We start from the raw sequence: 27,727 nt of genomic DNA, 5'->3' as shown, positions 1-27,727 counted from the left end.
TTCTATCACGTCACATTTTCTTCCATTAGTACAGTTTTCACATACCAATGAATCACACTATCTTTATCTGCCTTGTTTCATGTGAACTAGCAATGCTGAGCACATAGGAGACAGTTCTTAAGTACATGAGACCTGTTTACTAAAATGCTATGAGAAAATTACTCTGAGTAAAACTTTTCCTCATTATTTATTTGTTTATTTTTGGTTTTTCAAGGTAGGGTCTCACTGTAGCCCAGGCTGACTTGGATTCACTATGTATTCTCAGGATGGCCTTGAACTCATAGTGACCCTCCTACCTCTGCCTCCTGAGTGCTGGGATTAAAGGCGTGCACCACCACACCCGGCTTCTTTTCCTTATTTTTTGAGGATGGGTCTCATGTAGCTCAGGGTGGGCCTGGAAATCATTATGTATCTGTGGATGACCTTCAACTTCTGATCCTCCTGGCCTCACCACCTTCCAAATGCTGGGATTGCAGGTGTATACCACTGTGGTAGTTTGAATAGATGCCCCCCCCCAATATATTCAGTGTTTTATTAGCTTGTAGTTTGCATCTGCAGCCACCTGGCTGGAGGCAGTGTCACTGGGCAGATCTCTAGGTGTGGTGGATTTGAGATTTCAATCTAAAGATATGCAAAGTGTGCCTAGCGGGAGTTCTTAAAGTGTGCTGTGCTGTGTGGCTTTTGCTTCTTTTTCTCTTTCTCTCTGCTTGGAACTGTGAGTGCAGGCCAGCTTCTTGTGCCATTATGGAACTTCCACTGGATCTGTTAGCTTCAATAAATATCCCTTCCTCTATAACTGTGTCTGGTCTTGAAGTTCATCTCAGCGAACCTGAAGCTGTCTGCTATAGAACTTGGTACCAGGAGTGGGGTGAGATGTGGATGTTGGTCTTTTGGAAACTTTGTTTTGGAGGAATGGGCATAGACTTGGTGCTTCCAGTTGAAGATGACTTCTGGAATGGTAAACCAAGTTTTATGGATTATTCTGATGAGAGTTTGAGAATGCTAAGTACAGACAGTATTGAACTTTGAGGCTTGGCTCATGAGCTTTCTAAGGGGAAGGAAAGACTGCAGAGGACTTTGTTGGAACTAGGCTACTGCTGCCCAGGTCCAGAAAGTTTAATCAAGGTTAAATTTGTAATGGACTGATGTCCTTGGCTAAGGATAATTGGATTGAGAGATTTAAGATGTTTTAAACTGGAAAACCTCAAATTAAAATTACAGGCACTGGGCTGGAGAGATGGCTTAGCGGTTAAGCGCTTGCCTGTGAAGCCTAAGGACCCCGGTTCGAGGCTCGGTTCCCCAGGTCCCACGTTAGCCAGATGCACAAGGGGGCACACGCGTCTGGAGTTCGTTTGCAGTGGCTGGAAGCCCTGGCGCGCCCATTCTCTCTCTCCCTCTATCTGTCTTTCTCTCTATGTCTGTTGCTCTCAAATAAATAAATAAAAAATGAACAAAAAAAAAATTTTAAAAAAAAATTACAGGCACTGAGGGATGGGATACCTTCCAGTGAGTTGCTGGGCAGGGAAATCCCTGATGCCCCCCAAACATTATAGGCCATTGCCGAGGCCCTTGGTTTCCCACCAGAAATCGATGGTAAGACCCTATTGCTGAAGACTCCACATACTTGGGTTGCAAGGCCACTGAGAAATCCTGCTGGAACTGAGTTGATAACCTCCTCCATGTAGACCAGCTGACAGAAAGCTGGAAGAAGCCATTTTACATGCCGTTCAATGGGAGAAAGAGGTACCACCAGTGAAGATACTCAACAGTGGACACTGCAAGCCCTATACCTGGCCAGCCAGGCCAAATGAACCAATGGGTGCAATAGTGGCACATCGGTCATGGTGGAAACCAACTGCCCTCCAATTGGACTGGAGGCCTGCTCCAAGGGAGGGAATACATCCCTGATACTGAAAACTTAAAATAGGGGCAGTCATGAGCCCTAGGGGTGTAACATCTTCTGATGTCTGGATAAGTGTATATACTATGTTTATCAAACTGCTCAGTAAGCACTTTTCTTAATATTCATACCCTTATATTAATGCTACTCTCACTTTGGGTAGAGAATCTTCTCTTTTCAGATGGCAGTGACCTTGGGACAACTCAGAAAGTATCATGGTGCTGGCAAGAAGTGACTAGAGTACTGAGTAACATCTTGATCACACCTTCCAAAGCTCAGGGTCTAATGCGGAAGAGGTGGCAGAAAGAATGTAAGAGCCAAAGGAAGGGTAGGACTCCTTACAATGTGCTCCTCCAGACACAAAATGGCCTGGATATCCATGACCTCATAGTGCCTGACACTCTCTACACAAGACCATCATAAGAGGAGGGAAAGATCACGACATCAAAATAAAAGAAAGACTTATTGAGATGGGGAGGGGACATGATAGAGAATGTAATTTCAAAGGGGAAAGTGGGGTAGGGAGGGAATTACCATGGGATATTTTTTATAATCATGGAAAATGTTTTAAAAAATGATAAAAATTAAAATAAGATTAAAAAAAAATTACAGGCACTAAGACTGGTCTTAGGTTACTGAATCTGCTATTGTCAAACACATGAGAAATCTTAAGGAAGATGGCTCAACTGCTTTACAATGGAAAGGATGCCCGAGGAAAGACTATCATAGAAATACAAACTCTTTTGGAAAGAGGTGACTCAAGAAGGAACCTGCTTTTCAAGGTAGGATTTATTTTGTCCCTGAATTAAGAATATGGCTGTGTCCTGCACACCTGGTATTAGTTTCAGAAGCATAAAAAATGCATGGAGTGGCTGTGGATTGAACACAGTTCCAGGAGCTGCTGCTAAGATGCGGCATAATAGGCTGAAAGAACCTTTGGAAGATGGACCATAGTTTACATGAAGACCTGAAGATGTTTTGGATATACCAGGACTATGCCAGAGCTACCATATAGCGCACTGTCAGTCAGGGATGGAAATGTTCCCTGGTTCCTCTGCCCAGGTGGAGGGGCAAAATTTGAAAATCTGGAGACATGTCACCCTCTGGTTATATTGAAATTGAACTCTAAAAGTTTGATGTTTATTTGATGGTGGTTGAGTTTACATCGTTTTAGTCTCTCCTTGCTATGCATCATACCAGTTGAAAATGTTTACTCGGTGCTTTTATATGTTGGAAGTATTTAACTTGTTTGATTTTATAGGACTTACTATCTTAAATTGTCCAAGACTGCGGAGACCTTTGTAACTGAACTGAGTACAATTTACCATGTGTGATGGTTATACATTTATTAGGGACCAGGGGCAGAATGTGGTAGTTTGAATAGATGGCCCCAATATATTCAGAGTTTTATTAGTTTGCAGTTTGCATCTGCAGCCACCTGGCTGGAGGCAGTTTCACTGGGTGGATCTTAAGATGTGGTGGTGGGTTTGAGATTTCAATATAAAGGTATGCAAAGTATGCTATCTGGAGTTCCTGAAGTGTGCTGTGCTGTGTGGCTTTTGGCTTGTGCTTTTCTCTCTGCTTGGAACTGTGAGTGCAGGCCAGCTTCTTGTGCCATTATGGAACTTCCACTGGGTCTGTAAGCTTCAATAAAAATCCCTTCCTCCATAACTGTGCCTGGTCTGGAAGTTCATCTCAGCAAACCTGAAGCTGTCTGTTACAACCACCATCCCTGTATCTATGTGGTGTTGGGGATGAAACCCATGGTTTGTGTAAATGCCAGGCAAACACTATGACAACCTGAGGCACATCCCTAGCTAAACTTTTTTTTCAAGTTTGTTTTATTAACAGATAGGAGATTTTGAGTTGTTTTCCAAAGTCAGTTATACAATAGCCCAAGTAGAAAGTTATAAAACCTGGCAGAAGGCCAGATGTGGTGGCGCATGCCTTTAATCCCAGCACTCCAGGAAGCAGTAGTAGAAGGATCATCATGAGTTCAAGGCCAGCTATGGAACTGCACAGTGAATTCCAGGTCAGCCTGGACTAGAGTGAAACTTTACCTCAAAAAAACCAAAAAAAAACCCAACCTGGCAGAATTGTCAATTTCATAACTTATCATCAATAATATAATTCTTAGTTATTAAATATATTAAGCATGTACCAAACAAACAAAAAATCCATAAACTGAATAGGAGAATTCTGGGTCAAGCTTGACAAATCAGTTAAACCTGAGATTACACAGTGAATTCCAGGTCAGCGTGGGCTTGGTCATCAAAACCCTACCTCGAAATACAAACAAAAAAATTTCTATATTCAAGCTGGGTATGGTGGCACATGCCTTTAATCCCAGCACTCAGGAGGCTGAGGTAGGAGGATCACTCACTGAAGGAGTTTGAGACAAGCTTGAAGCTACAGAGTGAGTTCCAGGTCACCTTGGACTAGAGTGAGACCCTACTCAAAAAAAAAAAAAATCAATATTCAAGGTGCTTTGTTGGCCAAGTGGTGAAAAACACACAACCCCTGTAGTCCTAAATTTGCACTTTCCTAGCATAAGTTGAACAAAGTGATTCAAATGTAAAGTTTCCTTTTCTTAAAAAAAAAAAAAAAGCTGGGCATGATAGCACTGCATGCCTTTAATCCCAGCACTCAGGAGGCTCCCCCCGCCAGGTAAGGTTTCACTCCACCCCAGGCTGACCTGGAATTCACTACAATGTAATTTAATCCAACAATAATCTTAGGCTCATTAATGAATTCAAGTATTTACCAAAAGTCTATGCTCATTTTCTACAAAAGAGAGAGAGGGGGGGGGAGGGAGGGAGGGAGAAATGAATGAGAATTCAGTGGAAAGGATATAGCATATAAAATCTGGACAATGAAAAAAATTGTCTTGCTTCTAACTCCCAAATAGGACTACAAGTGTGCACCACGGCACCTGGCTGAGTTTTCCCTTTAACATAAAACACACACTACAATTCCAATGATTTTTTTTTTCTTTTAAACACAAAACAGAAGAAAACAAGATGTGGTGATTGTCTAGGTATGTAACACCTGGTAAAGTAATTATTCCAGTAATAAAAGAGCATCCACCTGTGAGTCTGCCAAGAGTCCTCAATAAGTAAGATTTGTAAAAGCAGATCCAAATAGGGCCGAAGTTCGTAAGTATAGGAATATGCAACCTAGAAATAGATAAGACAGAGTCAATAATATATAAATAACAAATCAAGTCATTGAGATTTATGAATGCTTAATTTTCTTTAACCTGCCAAAGAAGTTCACTGAGGACAGTAGATGAGAACTGAGGATTCTCCCAGCAGCAAAAGCGAAGCAATTTGACAGTCTCTTCTGAGTTACTACAGTCTTCAATGATTTTCTTCACATAACTTGTTCTCACAAATAAAATGTCTGCCACATTTTGCTGAATTGGCATTATAGGTTGTGATAAATTAGGATCACCAAAGGGATTGGGAAGAGCAGGATTACCTAGAATACAGATTGGCATCAATGAACTAATAAACTTTTACATAGTAATAATACACAAATTTCACAGAAAATACCCTAGGAATTTATTTTCAAAAAGTAATGAGCATGGACGGTCTTTCCTTCAGCCTCTTTTTTTTTTTTTTTAGAATTTATTTATATTATTCATTGGGTGGGTGTGCATATTCAGACCCAAGTATGCCACAACTTGCAGTTTTTACATGGGGTCTAGAAATACCAACTTGTGTACTCAAGAGTTGCATGGGAGGCACTTTAAAAACAATTATTTTTGAGGTTGGGTCTCGCTCTAGCCCAGGCTAACCTGGAACTTACTCTGTAGCCTTAGGCTGGCCTTCAACTCACAATGATCCTCCAGAGGGCTGGAATTAAAGCATCCACCACCACATTCAGACACTTTATTGACTGACCTATCTCCCTCACCCCCAGACTCTTGTATTTTAAGCATCTTCAAAAACCTATTGCCAAGAATACGTTACCATTGATTGAAGACTGCATTCTTGAAGAGACATTGCAACAGCGGATTAGCTGGGACACTACTGAGTATAATTTGCCTAATTCAGCATACTGATACTTAATTGGAGGACCAGGACCTTCATCTAAAGACACAAGCATAAAGGTAGCAGGTACACTCAGTTTCAGTAGCTGTGTCTTCTCTGCCACACCTGCAGAGAGGGAAGATATGAGTAGAGACAAACCAGAGAGGAAAAAATTAGGATGGTAAGAGGTTAATGGTGATCTTCCTACCTCTGCCTCCTAAGTACTGGGATTAAAGGTATGCATTAGCACACCTGGCTAGAAGTATGTCACTTTTACTTAGCATTCTGAAAATTACTTAACCAGGATAGAACATTCATCTTTTGTGTATATAAATATTATGCACCTGGCTTTATGTGGGCACTGAGAAACTGAAGCTGGGCCAGCAGGTTTTGCAAGCAAGTGCATTTACCCACTGAGCCATTTCAGCCCCACATCTCTAACTTTGAAATAAGTTATTCAAAATCTACCTACAAAATTTCTGAATCAGTTTCTATCACGGCCACATATATCATCATTAGACAGAAATGTCTTAATTATTTTGAGATCCGAACACCACCACAGTGACAATTTTTGTGTAATTTCAATCATAGAAAAGTTATCTACTTTCTAAGATTAAAAGAAAAAAAGTGAAAAAAATAATGCTATCATTTTAAAATGACACTCATTACCATCTAGTCAATGAACATTTATTTCTTTTGGTTTTTTGAGGTAGGGTCTCACTCTAGCCCAGGCTGACCTGGAATTCACTCTATTCTCAGGGTGGCCTCGAACTCATGGCGATCCTCCTAACTCTGCCTCCCGAGTGCTGGGATTAAAGGCATGTGCTACCATGCCTGGCTAACAAACATCTATTGAGTGCTACTATGTGAGCTTTTTTCCTTTGCAGTGCTGGAAATAGAACCCAGTATTAGGCAAGTGTTCGTCCATTGAGCTAGTACCCAAGAGAAGTAGAAGGCAATATAACATAATAGAATAAGGACAGGAAGGAAGAATAGGCTACTATGAGAAGGAGATCTAATATATAGGAAAGAATTATTTTATGTGAATTCTTTTTTTTTTAAATTTTATTTATTTATTTATTTGAGAGCGACAGACACAGAGAGAAAGACAGATAGAGGGAGAGAGAGAGAGAATGGGCGCGCCAGGGCCTCCAGCCTCTGCAAACGAACTCCAGACGCGTGCGCCCCCTTGTGCATCTGGCTAACGTGGGACCTGGGGAACCGAGCCTCGAACCGGGGTCCTTAGGCTTCACAGGCAAGCGCTTAACCGCTAAGCCATCTCTTCAGCCCTTTATGTGAATTCTTAAGTCATTTGTTTTTGCTGATTTCTTGGTTTGGTGGTTCCACCACGGAGCTACACCCCAGCACCCTAAGTGAATATTTATATTCTCTTATGTTACTTTAACTTATTGCAGACCTCTCCCAAATATGTGGTATCAAACCCATCTGGGGACCATTTGAAATACAAATATTTCTTTCAGTAAGGCTGGGAATTATGATTCAATCAGTGTGGGATGAGGTCTAGGAATAATTATGTTCAAAAAGCGGCCAGGAGCCAGGTGTGATAGCTCAGGTCATTAATCCCAGAAGTAGAGAGGCTGAGGTAGGAGGATCACTGTGAGTTCAAGACCAACCTGGGCTTGAGTGAGAACTTGCTGCTACCCCAAAGAGACAGAGAGGGAGAGGGAGAGGGAGAGAGAAAGAAAAAAAAGCAGCCATATGTGACATTAATGCTTTGGGAGGTAAAACATGATTACACAGAACCTCACTGTTTACCCTACAGATTAGACACATGAATAAATATATATATAGTTCTATATTTAGATAAAATTCAAAACAGGTTTGATGAAAAAAATTGTTTCTACTAGATTATAATCACTTGACCTAAATGACTTCATTATTTAATGTAATCAATTAACAGAGGTTATAAAAACCTAAATTCTTTCTTACCTAAATTGGCATACATTACAAACAAGTTGAAATACTGCTGTAAATGACGTCCATGCTCTGAAACTTCTCTTCTCAAGAGATTTAGTACTGCTCTTAGTAAGTGATCACTCAAGCTTAAGTTGTCATAGGCCTGCAAAGGACAAAAAAGCTATTTCTCAAAAGGTGCAGATATAATCTTATTAATAAAGTGACATTAAAGAGAAACAAAACAGAAACAAAGAAAAAAGCTACATGCACATTTATGTTGGAAATAAACATACATTTCTTTAAGGACTGAAAATACAAATTCACAGACTGTAAAAGAACCCAGGGCCTAGCACATTCTAGGCAAGTGCTCTACCAATGAGCGCCCCCCCCCTGCCACAGTACACTCTTAATTTTTGGGGGGTGTTTTTCATAGTAGGGTTTCCCTCTAGCCCAGGCTGACCTGGAATTCACTATGTAGCCTCAGAGTGGCCTCAAGCTCATGGTGATCCTCCTACGTCTGCCTCCCAAGTGCTGGGATGAAAGGTGTGCACCACACGCATCCTTTATTTTTTTTTTAACTAATGTATGTATTTATGTATGTCTGCATATTCTATGGTTCATGTGGAAGTTAGGACAACATATAGGCATCTGTTTTCTCCTTCCACCTTCTTTTCAGATAGCCTCTCTTGTGTTATTACCACTGTGTGCTCCAAACTCCTGGTCCCATGTCCCACTGCCATAGACACTCTGGGACCACAGACCCATTCCACTTTGTGTCTGGCTTTAAGAGGTTCTGGCAAGAACTAAACATGGGTTTCTATGTAGTTCTTTTTGTTTGTTTGGAGGTAGGGTCTCTGCAGCAACAGGCTGGCCTTGGACTCAGTGATCCTCCTACCTTAGCCTCTGGAGTGCTAGAATTAAAGGTGTGTGGCAATGCCACCACCACACTCAGCACTAGACAGTAATTTTAACATATTTACACGTTTACGTGTATCTAAGTGCCAGTGTCTCTTGCTTCTGCACATGAATGTCAGATACATGCAGCACTTTGCACCTGGCTTTACATGGGTGCTGGGGATTGAACTGGGGCTAGCAGACTTTGCAAGCAAGGGTCTTTAACCGCTGAGAAAACTCCTGAGCCCCATTAGGTAGTAATTTTAGTGGAATTCAGACATCAAGTTGTGTGTGTATAGGTTTCACTCAGGCAAACATCAGATATATATATATGTTTCTCACTTCAACTTCCAAGAAACACTACTTTTTGGTAAGCACTTAATAATTAGAAAGCTGTGCAATTACCTGATTAGAAGGTCCAGGAGATGCAAAAGGTGAAGGACATGGCCCATCTTGTAAGGAAAAATGTGCAATAAAAACTATAAGTTTTGCAAATGCTCCTCTCACTTCTGCACTAGGGCATTCCAAAAGGTATTCAGAGAAGCGATTTGAAACATTAAATAGGACATTATGAGCAAACCAAAAACGTACATTCTTGCTGTGACGAAGGAGAATACACAATGCATCATACCTACAACAAATAAATAAAACATGTAACTATTAAGATTCAGTATCATTTTTATGTTTCTTCTCTTTAACAAAGTTTCTTTTTTTTTTCTAAAAAATGCTATTCCTTCTAGTTTTATGGAGTTAGAAAATAGGTACAAGCTTGTATTGGCCACTAATCCAGGATCAAAATCTTAACCTCAATGACTAAGTACTCTTTTTCTTCCCTTATCTTAACATTTACCTCTGGATAAGTAAAAATTGTTAAATTAGGGCTGGAGAGATGGCTTAGCAGTTAAGGCCTTTGCCTGCAAAGCCAAGGGACCTTGGATCTATTCCCTAGGACCCACGTAAGTCAGATGCACAAGGTGGTGCACGCGTCTGGAGTTCGTTTGCAATGGCTGGAGGCCCTGGTGCGCCTATTCTCTCTCTCTGCCTCTTAAATAAATAAAAATTTTAAAAAATTGTTAAGGTAGTATAATGGCCTGTATATTTTTATAAACTTTAAACCATTATTATTATTATTATTATTTCTACTCTTTGAATCTATGACCTGATTTAACCTAGGGAAGCTAAAATCTAATAATTTCATGAAAAATAAACTTTTCAATCTCATCTTCTAATTTTGTATACAGGTATGTCAAAAACAGGACAAGGTGAAAAGCAGCAGAAGCCAGGTTCTGAATTATGAAAAAAAAAAAAAAAAAAGAGGCTGCAGGTAGGCCAGTTATTTCAGTATGATTTCTCTCATTATTTTTACCAACAATATTTTCTTTTGGTTTCTTTGAGGTAGTCTCACTGTAGACCAGGCTGGCCTGAAACTCTCTTTGTAGCCTGAGGCTGGCCTAGAATTCACAGCAATCCTCCTACCTCAGCCTCCTGAGCACTGAAGGTTAAAGCTGTATGCCAGTACATCCGACACAAATTTTTTCTTTTTTCTTTTTTTTTTGAAGTAGGGTCTCTAGCTCAGGCTGACCTGGAATTCACTATGTACTCTCAGGGTGGCCTCGAACTTACACGATCCTCCTACCTCTGCCTCCTGAGTGCTGGGATTAAAGGCATGCACCATCACGCTCAGCTGACACAAACAATTTTTAAAATATATTGGAAAGTATCTTTACATATACACACAAAGAAAGAAGAGAGAGGGTGAGAGGGAGGGAGAGAAAACATACTCCAGGGTATCTTGCCACTGCAAATGAATTTCAGATGTATGGCTTTACATGGGCACTGGGGAATTGAAACCCAGGCCAGCAGGCTTTGCAAACAAGTGCCCCCCCTTTTTTTTCCGAGGTAGGGTATCACTCTAGTCCAGGGTGACCTGGAACTAACTCTATAGCCCAGGCTGGCCTCCCAAGTGCTGGGATTAAAGGAGCACACCACTACTCCTGGCCTACCAACAACTTTTGTTCTGCACTTCCAACTTGAAACAATACTCTCCTGGTTTTGATTAAAGAATCCCACCAAATCTTAGTATAAGAGGTATAAAAATCCAAAGCAAGGTACCAATCACTGGCAGAGCCACGGATTACTTTCTTTGTGTGAAATCCTGTAGTGAAGAGGAACCTAGCAGCAAGCTGAATACTAATCATAGTGATTTCTTCTGCTTCGGGTGACAGGTGATCTTGTCCTATAAATAAAATAAAGATACTTAAAAAACAAACACACATTTCTTTCAAGCCCCACTTTCAAACATGTTTGTATTTTTGAGAAGGTCTAAGTTTGTTTAAAATTAAGACCTTCTTAGGCTACTTAAATAATTCTTACTCCTGATTTTCACAGCATCTTTCAAACTGATGATATGAATCAAAACCAAATTGCTTCAAAAGTTCCTCTGTTGATAAAACATATTAAGTATAATATTATCTTAAGCATGATTAACCAAAAGCAAAATTTAGACCCATTTAAAGTGACAAGTTTATTTTATAAATAAATCATGCTTATGCCTATTAAGAAATTTTACAATTACTCTTTACTTCTAAGAAACTAACTACTGACACTTACCTGAAGCAGGGTTTAAGTAAACACCATTACATGTAAGTAGTTTTTTCATAAACTGAAAATATTCCAAACTGTACTGCATTCGGTTATGCATGAACTGTACATTCTGTTTCCGTACACTTCTCTCAATGGCTGATGGCATAACAATCTGATGGGGTCTTGTGGTGATAGCAAGCCCTGATATGTATCTTATCAACTCGTCATCTTGGTCTATTGTGTCCATTCGCTCATAAAAAAGTATATAAGCATTCCACCACCTTTTCTGGCGTCTGTACGACATGCGCTTCATCATGTGATCAAATACTTCTCCCATGTACTCTCCACCAAAACACTGGTTTTTCATTTCTTCATCATCATCCATTTTACACTCTGTTACATCTCCATCATCAAATTTATACCAGCGATTTCTTTCACCATCTCCACCATTCCTTTGAATGATGTAAGAATAATAATGCCCCCCACTTGCTTGACCACTGTGCACAAGCACACCCACAAGTCTGTATTTTGTGCTTCCTGCTGTCTCACTTTCAGATTGTTCATTCTGTTGTATCAATTGACTTTCTGGGTTTACATTATCTCCCTCCAGCTTAGCAACACCTGCAACTGTGTAAGGTTCCATGTCTAACTCGCGAGGAAATTCGAAGTAATCATTGAACTTGATTGCACATTCTCTTTCCCAGTCATAGTCGAATCGTTTGAGTTGGATAGCAAGAACAGGAGGTAATTTTTTAATTAGCAAGCGCTTTACAGTATCAACCTAAAATCAATAGAGAAAATTACCACATACAATCCACTGCAAAAAGCAAACAAAAACCGTAACAAAACAATCCAAGTAAACTATCTTTTTTTTTTAGGTGCGCACATGCTAGGCAAATGTCCTACTCTGAGCTATCTCTCCAAACCCTACCCTCATTTTTATTTTCACATAGATTTCACTAAATTTCTCATGCTGGCTTTGAAATTGTGATTTTTCCTGCCTCAGCCTCCTGAGTAGCTGAGAGTACAAGTCTATACCAACAGACCTGGATCAAGCAAATTATTTTTATGTTTTCCTTGCTTTTTACTTTCTTTTTTGTTTGTTTTTCAAGGTGGGTCTCGCTCTAGCCCAGGCTGACCTGAAATTCTCCTTTTTTTTTTTTTTTTTTTTTTTTGATTTTTCGAGGTAGGGTTTCACTCTAGCTCAGGCTGACTTGGAATTTACTATGTAATCTCAGGGTGGCCTTGAATTCATGGCAATCCTCCTACCCCTGCCTCCCAAGTGCATGTGCCACCATGCCCGACTCTGACCTGAAATTCTCTATGTAGTCTTAGGGTGGCCTTGAACTCTTGGACTAAAGGCACGTGCCACCACACCAGCTTCTTTTTTCCTGAAACAAGGTCTCACACCGTAGTTTTTGCTGGTCTGGAACTCATGGTAACTCCTCTGCCCCTGCCCTAAGCCTCCTCTGTACCGAGATAACAGGGGTGAACTATAATGCGTGGCTTCAAGCAAGCTCTTAGATGGCACTATCAAGTTCTTGTAAGACATAGTCGGATTGCTAAACAAATTCAAGATAATAAACATAAGGTAATTTTCTTGGTTGATGTAAATATTAGTTAATATTATAGAAATTATGCTACTTATTATAAATTGAAAAAATAGTGATAGACATTACTTGTTGCCTAAGTTCTATACTGTCCTTGCTATCTAGCCATTACCACTTGATATTTAGTATTTTTCTAATGAAGGTGGCACACTGTGAGCCACCTTCATCATCAGCTATCACTTACTGGACAGTTAGTTGCCAGTTAGTATTAAGTGATACACAAGTAGCAGCATTTAATCCTCAACTCTTTCAAGTAGGTATCAATAAAACTTAAGTAGCTTGTCTTATGAGACAAAAGTTGAAGGTGGCAGACAGTATACATAGCTCACCATTTGAATCTTCAGACTAAAACTTCTTTAAATGGTGTGAAGGCCAAACAACATGGGTTCTTTTAAGGTGAGAATGTTTGGAAGCCATAAAAGATACATATGGATTAGTATGCATGTAGGTGAGTAGTCTTTCCCAAAGTACAGCTCAGTTTTCAAAGATAAAAACTTTATCAGGCGGGAAGTGCTGGTGCACACCTTTAATTCCTGCACTCAGAAGGCAGAGGCAGGACTGCTATGAGTTCAAGGTTACCTTGAGACTACATAGTGAATTCCAGGTCAGCCTGGGTTAGAGCAAGACACTACCTCAAAAAACCAAACTTTATTAGGTGGTAAAAGAAATCTCAATGTAATTAAATTAAGGGCCCTGGCAAGGAACACTGGACATAAGAGGAAAAATGTTTTGTAAATGTGATAATAAGCTATTACAATTTCATTTTTTCTAGCCTGTCTGTAACTATTTTTTACCTCTTTCTGATAAGACTTCAAAATCAGTTATCACCTTGACTATTTTTCTGTTATCACTACAACCAAGTAGGGTAGAGAATAAAAAGTGTGTATTTTGAAAATGAACAAAAAGGGCTGGAGAGGTAGTGTAGTGGTTAAGGCGCTTGCCTGCAACGCCAAAGGACCCAGGTTTGATTTCCCAGGATCCACGTAAGCCAGATGGTGACGCATAAATGTGGAGTTTGTTTACAGTAGCTGGAGGCCCTGGCACATCTATTCTCTCTCTCTTCCCCCTTCCTCTTTCTCTCTCTTAAATAAATAAATAAAGTTTTAAAAAGTATTTTAAAAAAGGAAAATGAACAAAAAAACTTAATTGAAAATCATTAAATATCCTATTTAAATGAAATTCAGATAATCCATACCTTTTTATTACATTTTTCACAATGATACGCATTTGCCCCTTCTAATAAATCTCCTTTGACATACTGTTCCAAAGAATCAAGAAGATTTTGGTGATTTCTAATGTCTACATTCAGAGTCGTAAAAGATTCTTCACATTCGTACCTACAAATATTAAGAAATCATCAAAAAAATTCTTTAGTTTCTTAAACATGTTATTTAGTTATGTACTTAATTAAATTTGCAATTTTTATAATATGAACCTGGTAAGTCGCAGAATCCTACCAACAGCAATAGCATTTATTTAACCTGTGTGAGTCAGTATATTAGGGTTAGCATATATACTCCATGTGCTACATTCTTTGCCTTCATGATCAACTTGCTAGAGAATTATCACCATTCTCACTTTAAAGAAATGGGTTAAAAAAGGTTAACTTGATCAAACAGAATTTTGAAGCCAGTTCTTTCTGTTTGCGGGTTTCAAATTTCCTCTGTTGATTTTAGGTTGATACTGAGGTTTGTATATAAACAGAAATCATAGTTTCTGGCCAATTACTCAATTCTGCCAATCTAGCAAAAGTAGATGGAGAGTCCATGATTAAGAGAGCATGTTCAAATAACTTTATAGAAACACATGACAGGATGGATTAAGTCCATACTCCCGTCTGACTTGGAACTCACTCCGTAGTCTCAGGCTGGCCCCAAACTCTCAGCAATCCTCCTACCTCTGCCTCCCAAGGGCTTGAATTAAAGGCCACCACACCTGGCCCAAACAAGACTTATTAAGTTGCTGGTCAGGCACTAAGGATCTGACTTCAAGATAACGTCCTGAAACAAATTTCACTGGGTAAAGAAAACAAATTTACTTTAAGGACTCATAGAAACAGATGACCAGAAAGTTGACTACTCTAACAGTAATTAAAAGAAAGAAGCTGGGTGTCATGGTGCATGTCTTTTATTGCAGCACTTGAGAGGTAGAGGTAGGAGGATTGCCATGAGTTTGAGGCCACCCTGAGACTACAAAGGGAATTCCAGGTCAGCCTGGACTATATAGAGCAAGAACCTGCCCCCAAAACAAAAACAAAAACAAAAACAAAACAAAAAATAGGTGTGGTGGTACACACCTTTAATCACAGCGCTTGGGAGGCAGAGGTAGGAGGATCGCCCTTAGCTTGAGGCCAGCCTGAACTAGAGTAAGACCCTACTTTGAAAAACAAAACAAAACAACAAAAAAACCCAAAACACAAAAAGAACCCAAACCTGAAAGAAAATAAGAAAAAAAAAAAAAAAAGAAGTTAAAATGGCAATTTTATTACTTGCTTGATGTAAAAAATTTTGTCAGTGAACCCAAAGTTGCTCAGGCTCAGCAAACAATACATGCCAAATTATAAGTGAATGCTAAGATTATAACCCCTCATTTACATAGTCTTCTTTCTAATCATTAACTTTTATGTTCAAAAACAAAATGCTTCCATTATCCATAGACAAACTCAGCCTATGATCACAGAGAAACAGTTTTGTTTGGCTTGTGTAAGATGCCATCTTACATATTTTGCAACTCATCATTAACAGATAACATAAGTGAAATAAGTTTAAAAATCTATGTTTATTCTTTTTTTTTTTTTTCGAGGTAGGGTCTCACTCTAGCTCAGGGGCTGACCTGGAATTCACTATGTAGTCTCAGGATGGCCTCGAACTCACGGCGATCCTCCTACCTCTGCCTCTCGAGTGCTGGGATTAAAGATGTACGCTATCATGCCCAGCAGTAGTAAGAAATTAAGCCAAGTAAAAGTAATAAAAAGTTATCTGACAAAACAAACCAAGAATCAAACAGTTACCAATTATGCACAGTATACAATTCATTCAGTTGTAGGCATTAATAAATGGTGGCACATTCCATTTTAAATAATTTTATTTATTTACTTCTATTTTAGTTTTTGGATTTTCGAGGTAGGGTCTCACTCTAGCCCAGGCGGACCTGGAATTCATTATGTAGTCTCAGGGTGGCCTTGGACTCACAGTGATCCTCCTACCTCTGCCTCCCACATGCTGGGATTAAAGGTGTGTGTCACCATGCCTGGCTAAGAAATTATTTATTTATATATGTGTATGGGTTCACTAGGGTCTCTTACTGCAAACGAATACCAGATGCTTACGCCACTTTTTGCAACTGGCTTTACATGAAGTTTGGGGAATTGATCCCAGGCCTTGCAACCAAGAAGTGCCTTTAACTACTGAGCTATCTCCCTAGCCCTATATTCCATTTTTGTTTAAGTGCCAGTAAGAGTCTTACTATTTTTTTTTTTTGTAAATTAAGCGTGAGTATGTGTGCATGCATGTGTGCCATGGCACTTGTGTGTGGAGGTCAGAGGACAACTTTCAGGTTGGTCCTTGACTGTTCCCCCTCATTTGAGGCACGGTTTCTTACTGTTGTCTCTTTGCTGTATTGTTCTTTGTTGTGCTTACCATAAACTTTTGGGATATTCTCCTGTCTCTCTCCCATATTGCTGTCAATGTTACCACCAGGGTGTTAGGATTACACAGTCCATCAGGACTTCTGATTTATGTGGCACCCAGGAACTGAACTCCAGCTTGAGCAGTGGAGTACTTTTATTTACTGAAACATCTCCCCACTCCCAAAATTTTACTTTTATTAGAATGCAATAGTACTATATAGACTTTTACTACATAAATAGAACTTACCTATGTGGACAGCCTTGGCAAATCTTCTGATCAGCAAAGGAACCTCCTAAAACTTTACTTAGCATAGCTGGATGTCCTAAGGCTTTTAAAGCTTCATCTAAACTATCCACCAGTGAATTAAAAAATTCTAAAGCATCATGTTGTTCACGCAGGTTAACAGGCTCACCCCACAGCCTAAGAAATGAAAGGAAGAAATCAGGTAACAAATGACATGATATATACATTATATTTTCTAGGGGGAAGAGGCAAGGCAACCGATAAATGATAACAGACTATGTGAGCAAGTAGAAAAAAAAAACAAAACAGAAAACAATGTGTAGTGAGGACAGTGAGACTCATAATACAAGTAGTATTCCAGTAGTAAAGAACTGTTCCAAACCTCTGATGTGGCTGATGGATTATATGCCTCCAAGAAGTGTAGTTGTTTCAGGCAATGTGATATGCATCTTGAACCCAGCTAAAGATGCTATTAAAATGAGGTGGTGGATCTTACATGGATGTCAGCTATTCATTTTGATAAATTTCAGATTATTGACAATAAAAGCATGTATCTACTTACTCTTCATTAAATTGATTTTCCCAAGTGGAAAAAAAAAAAAAAAAAAAGGTTTAACCTGGGCGTGATGGCACATGCCTTTAATGCCAGCACTAGGGAGGCTGAGGTAGAAGGATTGCTATGAGTTCAAAGCCTGAGACTACATAGTGAATTCCAGGTCAGCCTGGGCTAGTGTGAGACCCTACCTCGAACCCCCCCCCAAAAAAATAAGGGGAAAAGTTTGATTTGTTCTCAAGTCAATCTCTTTTGAATAATCTGAGTCTTACATTAGGCAAACCAATCCTGCAAAAACAAACTCACTCACATGCATCACAAATTTAGAAGTGCCACTGCTCAAGCCCAGAGCCTGCTGAAAAGCTATGATATCTGGTGTTGTCTTTACTGAATAACAGACATACATAATGTAACCTGCAGGGCTGGGTTTGGTAATTAAAGTTGATTGCTTGCAAAGCCTAATGGCCTAAGATTAAATTCCCCAGTACCTACATATAGCTAAATTCACAAATTGGCACATGGATCTGGAGTTTGAAGTGAGTGGCAAGGGTCCCATTTTCTCTTTCCCTATACAAATAAATGAAAATGTTTTTAATGCCAGGCATAGTGGCACACACTTTAAATCTCAGCACTTGGGAGGCAGAGGTAGGAGGATAACTGTGAGTTTGAGGCCAGCCTGAGACTCCATAGTGAATTCCAGGTTAGCCTGGGCTAGAATGAGACCCTACCATGAAAAACCAAAAAAAGTTGTTATCCTAACTAAATGAATGGATACCATGTATACAAAGTGAGAAGACTATCATTATTAATGTATTTTCTTACTCTTCTCCTTCAACTCACACCTGAATCTAATCATAAGAGAACAAACACACATTAAGAAATAATAATTGTGGGGCTGAGGAAATAACTCAGTGGATAAGAGCACTCGATGTGCAAGTACAAGGGCCTGAGATGGGTCTGATAAAGCAACAGGTCCAGGTTCACTGAAAGACTCAGTCTTAAACTGCTACAGTAAAAGGATAGCTAGTATTTTCCTCTGGCCTCCACATGAGCATATACAGGTTGTGTGCATCTGCATGTGCACATACACTTATGCATACACTATACCATAAGCAAGCAAAAAATAAAAACTTCAAAATGACCAATTGTGAGCTCCACTAATAAAGAGTAGAAAGCAGCAAAGCCATCATAAGAAAATGACCAGTATTGTATCACAATGCTTATAATCCCAGCACTCAGGAAGCTGCGTGAAAGATCAAGAGTTCAGGGTCATGGGCTGGAGAGATGGCTTAGTGGTTAAGGCACTTGCATGCAAAGCTAAAGGTCCTCAGTTCGATTCCCCAGGACCTACATAAGCCAGATGTACAAGGTGGCACATGTGTCTGGAGCTCGTTTGCAGTGGCTGGAGGGCCTGGAGCGACCGTACTCTCCCCCCCCCCCCTCTCTAAATAAATAAATAGAGTTCAGGGTAAGCCTGAGTTACAAACCTACCTCAACAACAAAACCAAATTCACCAAAATAAAACTCATGAACATTAAACAGAAAAATACAAGAACAACAACAGTAACTTAGTAACAAACTAAGATTAAAAACCTCAGAAAGTATGGAGTACTTTGGTGGAGCAGGAACAGATACTAAAAGCTTTATGGCAGAAGAGATAAAGGAAGGGGGAAAATAGTCTGATAACTGGGGAGTATGCTGGGTGATGAGACTAAAATCACCACGCAGACCTATGAGGGTGGTGAAGCATGTAAGCTACTAGGTACAGATTAAACAAGGGCATAATTAGGGAAATGAAGGGAACTTGATATGTTTGCTGGTAGGGGTGGGGTTGTGTGCGTGTATGTGGTCACTGTAGTATGAAGTAGTGGATTTGAAGAAATCTGAGAAGTATACTTATAGGGAAGGTGAAGAAATGCAATTGTTTCCACTAAAGTATATCCCCAGTACCTTGAAGCAGTATTAATAAAAAACAAAATCTGCAGAGTAAACTAGCTGTCCTTCACTCTATTTTCTATAGGGGAAAAAGAACACACTAAAAGTGACTTAAAAGTCATTATTAGTGCTGGGTGTAGTGGTGCACACCTTTAATCCCAGAACTTGGGAGGTCGAGGTAGGAGGATCACTGTGAGTTTAAAGACAGCCTGACACTACGTAGTGAATTCCAGGTGAGTCTGGACTTGAGTAAGACCCTACCTCAAAAAAAAAAAAAAAAAAAAAAAAAAAAATAAAATAAACAAAGCTAAAAAAAAGTCATTATTAGCTATTTGTGGTATATGGACCACATTTGGATTCTGATTTAAAAAAAAAATACCAGTAAAAATCATTTGAGAGCTGGGCATGATGGCGTATGCCTTTAATCCCAGCACTTGGGAGGCAGAGGTAGGAGTATCACCATGAGTTCAAGGCCACCCTGAGAACACATAAAATGCTGACCCTTTATATATCACAGCATCACTTAGTATCTTATAAATGAGTGATTTTTTAATGAATTTAAGAATTAACAAGATGGGCATGGTGGCAACACCTTTAATCCCACACCTAGGAGGCAGAGGTAGAAGAATTGTGATTTCAAGGCCAGCTTGGGCTACAGCAAGACCCCACCTAGAGAGACCAACCCACCAACAAACATTAATAAAGAATCTTATTCCCCTTACTATGATAAGTTTTTCTCTCCCTATCTCAAATATTTTTATTTAAAAGTATACAGTGAAGCAGGATACAAATACACAGAAGTCAGTAGCCTTCATATATGCTAAGAACAAACACACAGAGGATAAAATCAGAGAATCACTCCCATTCACAACTGCATTAAAAAAAAAAAGTACCTTGGAATAAACCTAATCAAGGAAGTAAAGAATCTCTACAATTGAGAACTTTAAAACACTCAAGCGAGAAATTGCAGAAGACACTAGAAAGTGGATAAACATCCCTTGTTCCTGGATTGGAAGAATCAATATTGTGAAAATGGCAATCTTACCAAAAGCAATCTACACATTTAATGCAATCCCTATCAAAATTCCAAAAGCATTCTTCATGGAAATAGAAAAAACAATCCAAAAATTCATTTGGAATCACAAAAGACCTTGAATATCTAAAATAATACTGAGCAACAAAAATAAGGCTGGTGGTATCACCATACCTGATTTTAACCTATACTACAGAGCCATAGTAATAAAACCAGTGTGGTACTGGCACAAAAACAGACATGTAGATCAGTGGAACAGAATAGAGGACCCAAATGTTAAGCCCAAGTAGCTATAGCCACCTGATATTCGATAAAAATGCCCAAAATACTCATTGGAGAAAAAGACAGCCTCTTCAGCAAATGGTGTTGGGAAAACTGGATATATATCTGTAGAAGGATGGAAATAGATTCTTCTCTCTCGCCATGCACAAAAATTAAGTCCAAATGGATTAAAGACCTTAACATCAGACCTGAAACTCTGAAACTGCTAGAGGAAAAAGTAGGGGAAACCCTTCAACATGTTGGTCTTGGCAAAGACTTCTGAATACAACCCTAATTGCTCAGGCAATAAAACCACAGATTAATCACTGGGACCTCATGAAATTACAAATATTTTGCTCTGCAAAGGACACAGTGAAAAAAGCAAAGAGGCAACCTACAGAATGGGAAAAAATCTTCGCCAGCTATATATCTGATAGAAGATTAATATCTAGGATATACAAAGAACTCAAAAAGATAAATAATAAGGAATCAAACAAGCCAATCAAAAAATGGGCTATGGAGCTAAATAGAGCATTCTCAAAGGAAGAAATATGAATGGCATATAAGCATCTAAAAAAATGTTCTACGTCACTAGTCATCAGGGAAATGCAGATTAAAACTACATTGAGATACCATCTCACTCCTGTCAGATTGGCCACCATCATAAAAACAAATGATCATAAATGTTGGCAGGGATGTGGAAAAAGAGGAACCCTTCTACACTGCTGGTGGGAATGCAATCTGGTCCAGCCATTGTGGAAATCAGTGTGGAGGTTCCTAAAACAGCTAGAGATTGATCTACCATATGGCTCAGCTATAGCACTCCTAGGCATATATCCAAAGGACTCATCTCATTTCCTTAGAAGTACGTGCTCAACCATGTTTATTGCTGATCAATTTATAATAGCTGGGAAATGGAACCAGCCTAAATGTCCCTCAACTGATGAGTGGATAATGAAGATGTGGCACATTTAAACAATGGAGTTCTACTCAGCAGTAAAGAAAAATGAAGTTATGAAATTTGCAGAAAAATGGATGGACCTGGAAAGTATTATACTAAGTGAGGTAACCCAGGCCCAGAAAGCCAAGCGCCACATGTTCTCTCTCATATGTGGATCCTAGCTACAGAGATGATTGGGCTTCTGCATGAGAATGAAAATACTTAGTAGCAGAGGCTAGTAAGTTAAAAAGGAGACATAAAGGGAAGAGAAAGGAAAGGAGGAGGGTACTTAATAGGTTGATATTGTATATATGTAAGTACAATGATAGTGATGGGGAGGTAATATGATGGAGAATGGAATTTCAAAGGGGAAAGTGTGTGTGGGGGAGGGAGGGAATTACCATGGGATTTTTTTTATAATCATGGAAAATGCTAATAAAAATTAAAAAATAAATTAAAAAAAAGTATAGAGTGAACTCCACATGCATGTGCCACTTTGTATATCTGTCTTTACATGGGTACAGGGGATCGAACTCAGTCAGGCTTTGCAAGCAGGTGATTTTAACCACTGAGCATTCTTTTCCAGCCTGACATTTTCTCTTTTATGGGCAACATCAGGAAGAAAATTTAAGGACAGTGGGAATATTAAATATAAAGATGTAATATGTGCCTTGGAAGTATGAGATATTCATCAAGTTTTAGTAAATATTTTACCTGAACTGTTTCCAAAATCCTCTGGGCACATAGTATTGAAGTCGAGAAGCAGCTAAATGACCAAAGATCACCTGAAGATGTCTTAGAACACCAATGTTGTACTCTTTCCTATCTTCTGTTTTACTTAATGCTGGTTTGTCTTCAAATTGTTGAGGATATCCAAATACATCATCCCTGGGATCAACATTGCTCTAGAAAGAAAACAAAAACAAAACCAAAAGTCATTAATGATTTAATCTGAAGTGCAGTTAAGAGACAATCTAGTTAGCGGTCATATGATTTGTCCTTCTATTATATTTCCAAAGCATTTAACCTTTAATTTCTAAGATTTAACTTTCATTGGTGTTTATTTCCACCATTTCATATTATTATAAGTTAAAATTCTGATCATGTAATCTAGAGGTAGCTAATATAAATACCATTAATATATCTAGCAAGGTAAGAACTAGTCTAGTGATTAAACTAAATTAAACTGGACACAAACTCAGATTCTACTACTCATAATTTAAGTGATTTTGGTGAAGCAAAAACTGCTTCACTTTCTAAGCACTAGTGTTCTTGTGTAAGTGGGGAGAATAGGATTATGAGATGATAAAAGTGCTCAGAACTTAAGCCAGGCATGATGGCTCATGCCTTTAGTCCAAGCACTGGGGAGGCAGAGGTAGAAGGATCACCGTGAGTGCCAGGCCACCCTGAGACTACAGAGTGAATTCCAGGTCGGCCTGGGCTACAGTGAAACCCTACCTTGAAAAAAAAAAAAGTGCTCAAAACTGTAGACATTCAATGAAATATATACATTAATAGTAGTAGTGCTCTTTAGCAAATGGCACAGGAAAACCAAAAGAAAAACAAAAAGAATGAAGCTGGATCATTATACCTAACATTATATACAAAATCAACTCATAATGCACCCAAGAGCTCAAACAATAAACCTTTTCAGGAATACCTAAGGGAGCCGGGCGTGGTGGCACACGCCTGTAATCCCAGCACTCTGGAGGCAGAGGTAGGAGGATCGCCATGAGTTCAAGGCCACCCTGAGACTACAGAGTTAATTCCAGGTCAGCCTGGACCAGAGTGAGACCCTACCTCGAAAAACCAAAAAGAAAAAACAAAACAAAAAAAAAAAAAAAAAAAAAAAAAGAAGAATACCTAAGGGAAAAGTTTTCAGACACTGAATTTGGTAATAATTTATTAGTTATGACAACAAAAGCACAGACAATGAACTGGGCCTCATAAAAATGAAAAATTTTGTGCAAATAAAACTACCAGCAGGCAATTCATACAACAGGAGAAAATATCTGCAAATCACTTATCTGATAAGGGATTAAAATAGAGAATATAGAGCCGGGTATGGTGGTACATGCCTTTAATCCCAGTGCTCTGTAGGCAGAAGTAGGAGGATTACTGTGTGTTTGAGGCCAGCCTAGAGCTACAGAGTGAGTTCCAGATCAGCCTATACTAAATTGAGACCCTCCCTTGAAACCCCCCCCTCCCCGCAAAATCCAGAATATAGAGAGGACTTCTAAAACTTAACACTTACTACCAAATTTAACACAACTCAACTAAAAATGCACAAAAGATTTAAGGAGATTTCTACAAACAACATATACTACCTCAAAAACTCAATTAGGGGACATTACCATGGGATATTATTTATAATCATGGAAGTTGTTAATAACTCAAGTAGGGGCTTGAAAAATGTCTCAGTGGTTAAGGTGCTTGCCTGCAAATCCTAATGATCCAAGTTCTATTCCCCAGTACCCACATAAAGCCAGATAGACAAAGTGGTTACATGCACCTGCAGTTCATTTGCAATGGCTGGAGGCCCTCCTGCACACTTTCTCTCCCCGCTTCCATACACAAAGTGGCTATTGCATTCATGGCCTTATAGTGGCTGACAATACCTATACAAGATCTGTATACTATGAGGGAGAAAAAGACATCAATATCTCAGAGGTACTAGTAGGAAAGAAGAAGTTCAATGGTGGGGATTAGTTGGAAAGAAGGGGTTTATTAGAGGAGGAATATGGGAAGGGACAAAGGAGGGGATTCTGATCAGGGTATATAAATTGTATGTATGGAAGTTGTCAATAAGAACCTTTTTTATTTATGTGTTTGTGTGTGCTTGTATGTGGTGTGCATGTGGGCACACATTATGTAAGCACATGTATGGAGGCTAGAGGTTAGTATCATATGTCTTTCTCAATAGCTCTTCACTTTACTGAGGCATGGTCTCTTACCTAAACCTAAAGTTCACTGATTTGGAATCCATTTAGCTTGCCCTGTAGATTCCCTAGCCTCTGTCCCTGGAACTCTGGGATTACACACTAGTTGCTCCTCCCAGCATTTATGTTGGTGCTGAGGATCCAAATGCTGGTCCTGGTCCTCACACATGCACAAACATTTTATCCCTTAAGCATCTCCTCAGCCAAAAGATTTTTGTATATTTGTTTGTATAGTAGCTGTATTAACAGTAGTGAAAATGAGTTAGTAACCTAAGAGTCAGCTGACAGACGAATGGATAAGGAAAATGTCCTACATATATCCAATTATTCAGCAGGCAGGAGGATCACTAATTCCAGGCTAGCCCACACTATTGTTAAAAAATAAAGCAAGTCACCCACAGAAGGTCAAATATCATATAATTCCACTTAGACAAATTCATAAAAGACAAAAAATATGGTGGTGGTCAAGGGCTGGGATAGGGTCAGGGAGAAGAGTTGTTTAATGAGGACAAAGTTTCTACTTTACAAGATGTAAAGAGTTCTGGACACAGTGGTGATGGTGAACAGTAATATGAATGTAGTTAATGCCATTTAACTTTATATTATTAAACTATGGTTAAGAGAAGAGGCCAGGAAGCTAGAAAAAAAAATGAGGGAGAAGAGGAATTAAGAGGAAGGTATAGTAGGTATAAAGTCGAGAGGCAGAATGCTGGAATTGTAAGTACATTTAAGGTCATGAATATTTTACCACCTTGAGAAAAAAAAAACAATACAGCAAGGTGCTACAATGTGTGCCTGTCATTCCAGCTAGTTGGGAGGCTGCACCAGGAGGATCACCTGAGCCTAAGAGTTTGCAGCCAGCCTTGGCAACATAGAAGGAGTCTCAGAAACAAACAAAAACCAAGATATGTGTGTGTATGTATATGTATCTGTGTATGTATGTATGTATGTATGGATGGATAGATAGATAGATATGTGATTACCAAGGGTCATTAGCTTAAGGCCAACAGAGGAAAATTTAATTGTTTAAAATTAAGTGAATGTCTTGTTCTGAGATTTTTAGCAAAGAAATAGTATCTACTTATTAGAGGATACAAGCATCCTCTAGTAAATTTCTTTAAGGAAAAATGCTTACTTCCTAATCCCTGGATTATGTGGTTCAGTGTTCAGAATGGAGACAAGCATGTTTTACAAGCCCCATAAGCAGGAAACTATTTCTTCAAACAAAACCAGGTTTGATAACTGAAAGTATGGAAAAGTACAAAGTATCATTTACAAAGTACATCCTTTACTACAATGAGAATACACCCTGGCCATCTTTTTCCACTAACACTACAAACAGAAAAAAAGAACACAAAAATAAAGAAATGTAGAGGGAGTACAAACATGATCACAAGTTCAGTCTTGCCCCATTCTTTTTTTTGAAGAGCCTTATCATAGTTTTGTCAATTTTCACCTGCTACTATCACCTATGTTTTTCATTGCATTACTCTGCACTGGCTCCTCTGTAGGCAGCCTACATTTTATCTCAAGAACACACAACACTACTTTTTTTTAAATTTATTTATTTGAGAGCAACAGACACAAAGAGAAAGACAGATAGAGGGAGAGAGAGAGAATGGGCGTGCCAGGGCTTCCAGCCTCTGCAAACGAACTCCAGACGCGTGCGCCCCCTTGTGCATCTGGCTAACGTGGGACCTGGGGAACCGAGCCTCGAACCAGGGTCCTTAAGCTTCACAGGCAAGCGCTTAACCGCTAAGCCATCTCTCCAGCCCAACACTACTTTTAAGTAGAGAGGAGTTTACTAAGCAAGAACAACCATGGACTAGGGGAAATAAAAATATCACCTACAACCAAGCACAGATACAAGTAAAAATGTAGCCAAGTGTAGTGGTACACACTGGAATCCCAGCACTAGGCAACTAAGGCCAGAAAACCTTGAGTCCTAGGTCAGTTTGAACTACATTCTGAGACTGTTTCAAATGGGAGGGTGGGTAGAAGAAAAGCAAATATAACTTAAACAATTATTTAAACTCCAAATTGTATCAAACACAGAAAATATAAATATATAAAACAGATGGGAAAGCCGGGCATGATGGCGCACACCTTTAATCCAGCACTTGGGAGGCAGAGGTAGGAAGGTAGCTGTGAGTTTGAGGCCACCCTGAGACTACATAGTGAAGTCCAGGTCAGCCTGGGCCAGAGTGAGACCCTACCTCGAAAAACTTAAAAAAAAAAAAAAAAAAAAAACACCAGATGGGCATATCAACTGTTGCATTAAGAGACATATACCACATAAAGAGGGTCCAAGTGGGTGAGTCTATCCCAATTCCAATTTTCAAATATATTTTGAAATTTGATGAAAGCAAGCACACCAGTCTGCTCTTCCCATACACTGATTCTACATCTATGGATTCACCAAAAAAAAAAAAAATAAATAAATAAAAAAAATTGGGGGAAAAACTGCATTTGCATCAAACACATAGCCACCTTTCCTTGTCTTTATTCCTTATGCAATGTAACAACAGCATTTATACTGTATGAGGTACTATAAATCATTTGCATATGCTACAAAGTATACAGGAGGATATGTGTAGGTTTTATGCAGACTACTTGATAAATGGATCTTGACATCCTTAGGGGGTGGAATGGGGTCTTGGACCATCTCCTGTGATTACTGAGGAATGATTATACACTTTCTTGAGAAACAGTGTCTCTTGCCATATTCAGAACCTCAAACACAGAAAACAGAAATAAAATTTACCTCATTGTCTTGCTTCTCATCCCCAGACATATCATCATCTACATCACTACCTGTGCCTTCAATTGCAAGAATACCATTCCTGATGGAGGGAATCATGTAGAGTTGCTGAATCACAGAATTCATGTAACAAGTAGCACCAGCATTTTTCAGCCCCACAAATCCTTTAGGTGGGCGAGGTCCAACAGGTGGCAGATATTCCCACTCAGTAAGTGCTTCACAAGCTGAGAAGAAGTTATATAGCATGAATACAACCATTTTGTTAACTTGAAATAGATACAGCTTGAGGCAACAATGTTAACTGCAATAACTCCACTACCCAAGCCATCACCAAAGGCCAAGTTCTCACTTGGCATTTCTCCCTAGAGAGATATATCTAGGCAACCAACAACACTGCACACTTTTACCATTTATCTAGAAACCCATATTTTAGCCAGTGTTGCTTCTTTTATTCAAAGCTGGGTGTGGTGACACACGCCTTTAATCTCAGCACTT

The 27,727-nt window shown here is 39.2% G+C and overlaps 1 protein-coding gene across 4 annotated transcripts in view; it reads right to left on the bottom strand.

Moving 5' to 3' along the window:
• Usp9x (ubiquitin specific peptidase 9 X-linked) overlaps nt 1-27,727 on the bottom strand; it is a 162,091-nt gene that overhangs the window by 8,470 nt on the left and 125,894 nt on the right. For all 4 annotated transcript variants that reach the window (XM_045140215.1, XM_045140214.1, XM_045140217.1 and 1 more), the window contains 11 exons: nt 27,236-27,456; nt 22,247-22,437; nt 16,814-16,987; nt 14,134-14,275; nt 11,356-12,109; nt 10,858-10,981; nt 9,151-9,376; nt 7,885-8,014; nt 5,875-6,060; nt 5,160-5,380; nt 4,988-5,076 (listed from right to left, as the gene is read on the bottom strand). In XM_045140215.1, coding sequence (XP_044996150.1) covers nt 4,988-5,076; nt 5,160-5,380; nt 5,875-6,060; nt 7,885-8,014; nt 9,151-9,376; nt 10,858-10,981; nt 11,356-12,109; nt 14,134-14,275; nt 16,814-16,987; nt 22,247-22,437; nt 27,236-27,456 — 2,458 coding nt within the window. The remainder of the gene's footprint in view (nt 1-4,987; nt 5,077-5,159; nt 5,381-5,874; nt 6,061-7,884; nt 8,015-9,150; nt 9,377-10,857; nt 10,982-11,355; nt 12,110-14,133; nt 14,276-16,813; nt 16,988-22,246; nt 22,438-27,235; nt 27,457-27,727) is intronic.

Source organism: Jaculus jaculus, chromosome X, assembly GCF_020740685.1.
Source record: "Jaculus jaculus isolate mJacJac1 chromosome X, mJacJac1.mat.Y.cur, whole genome shotgun sequence".
NCBI lineage: Eukaryota > Metazoa > Chordata > Mammalia > Rodentia > Dipodidae > Jaculus > Jaculus jaculus.
This window is presented reverse-complemented; position numbering and strand designations above follow the sequence as displayed.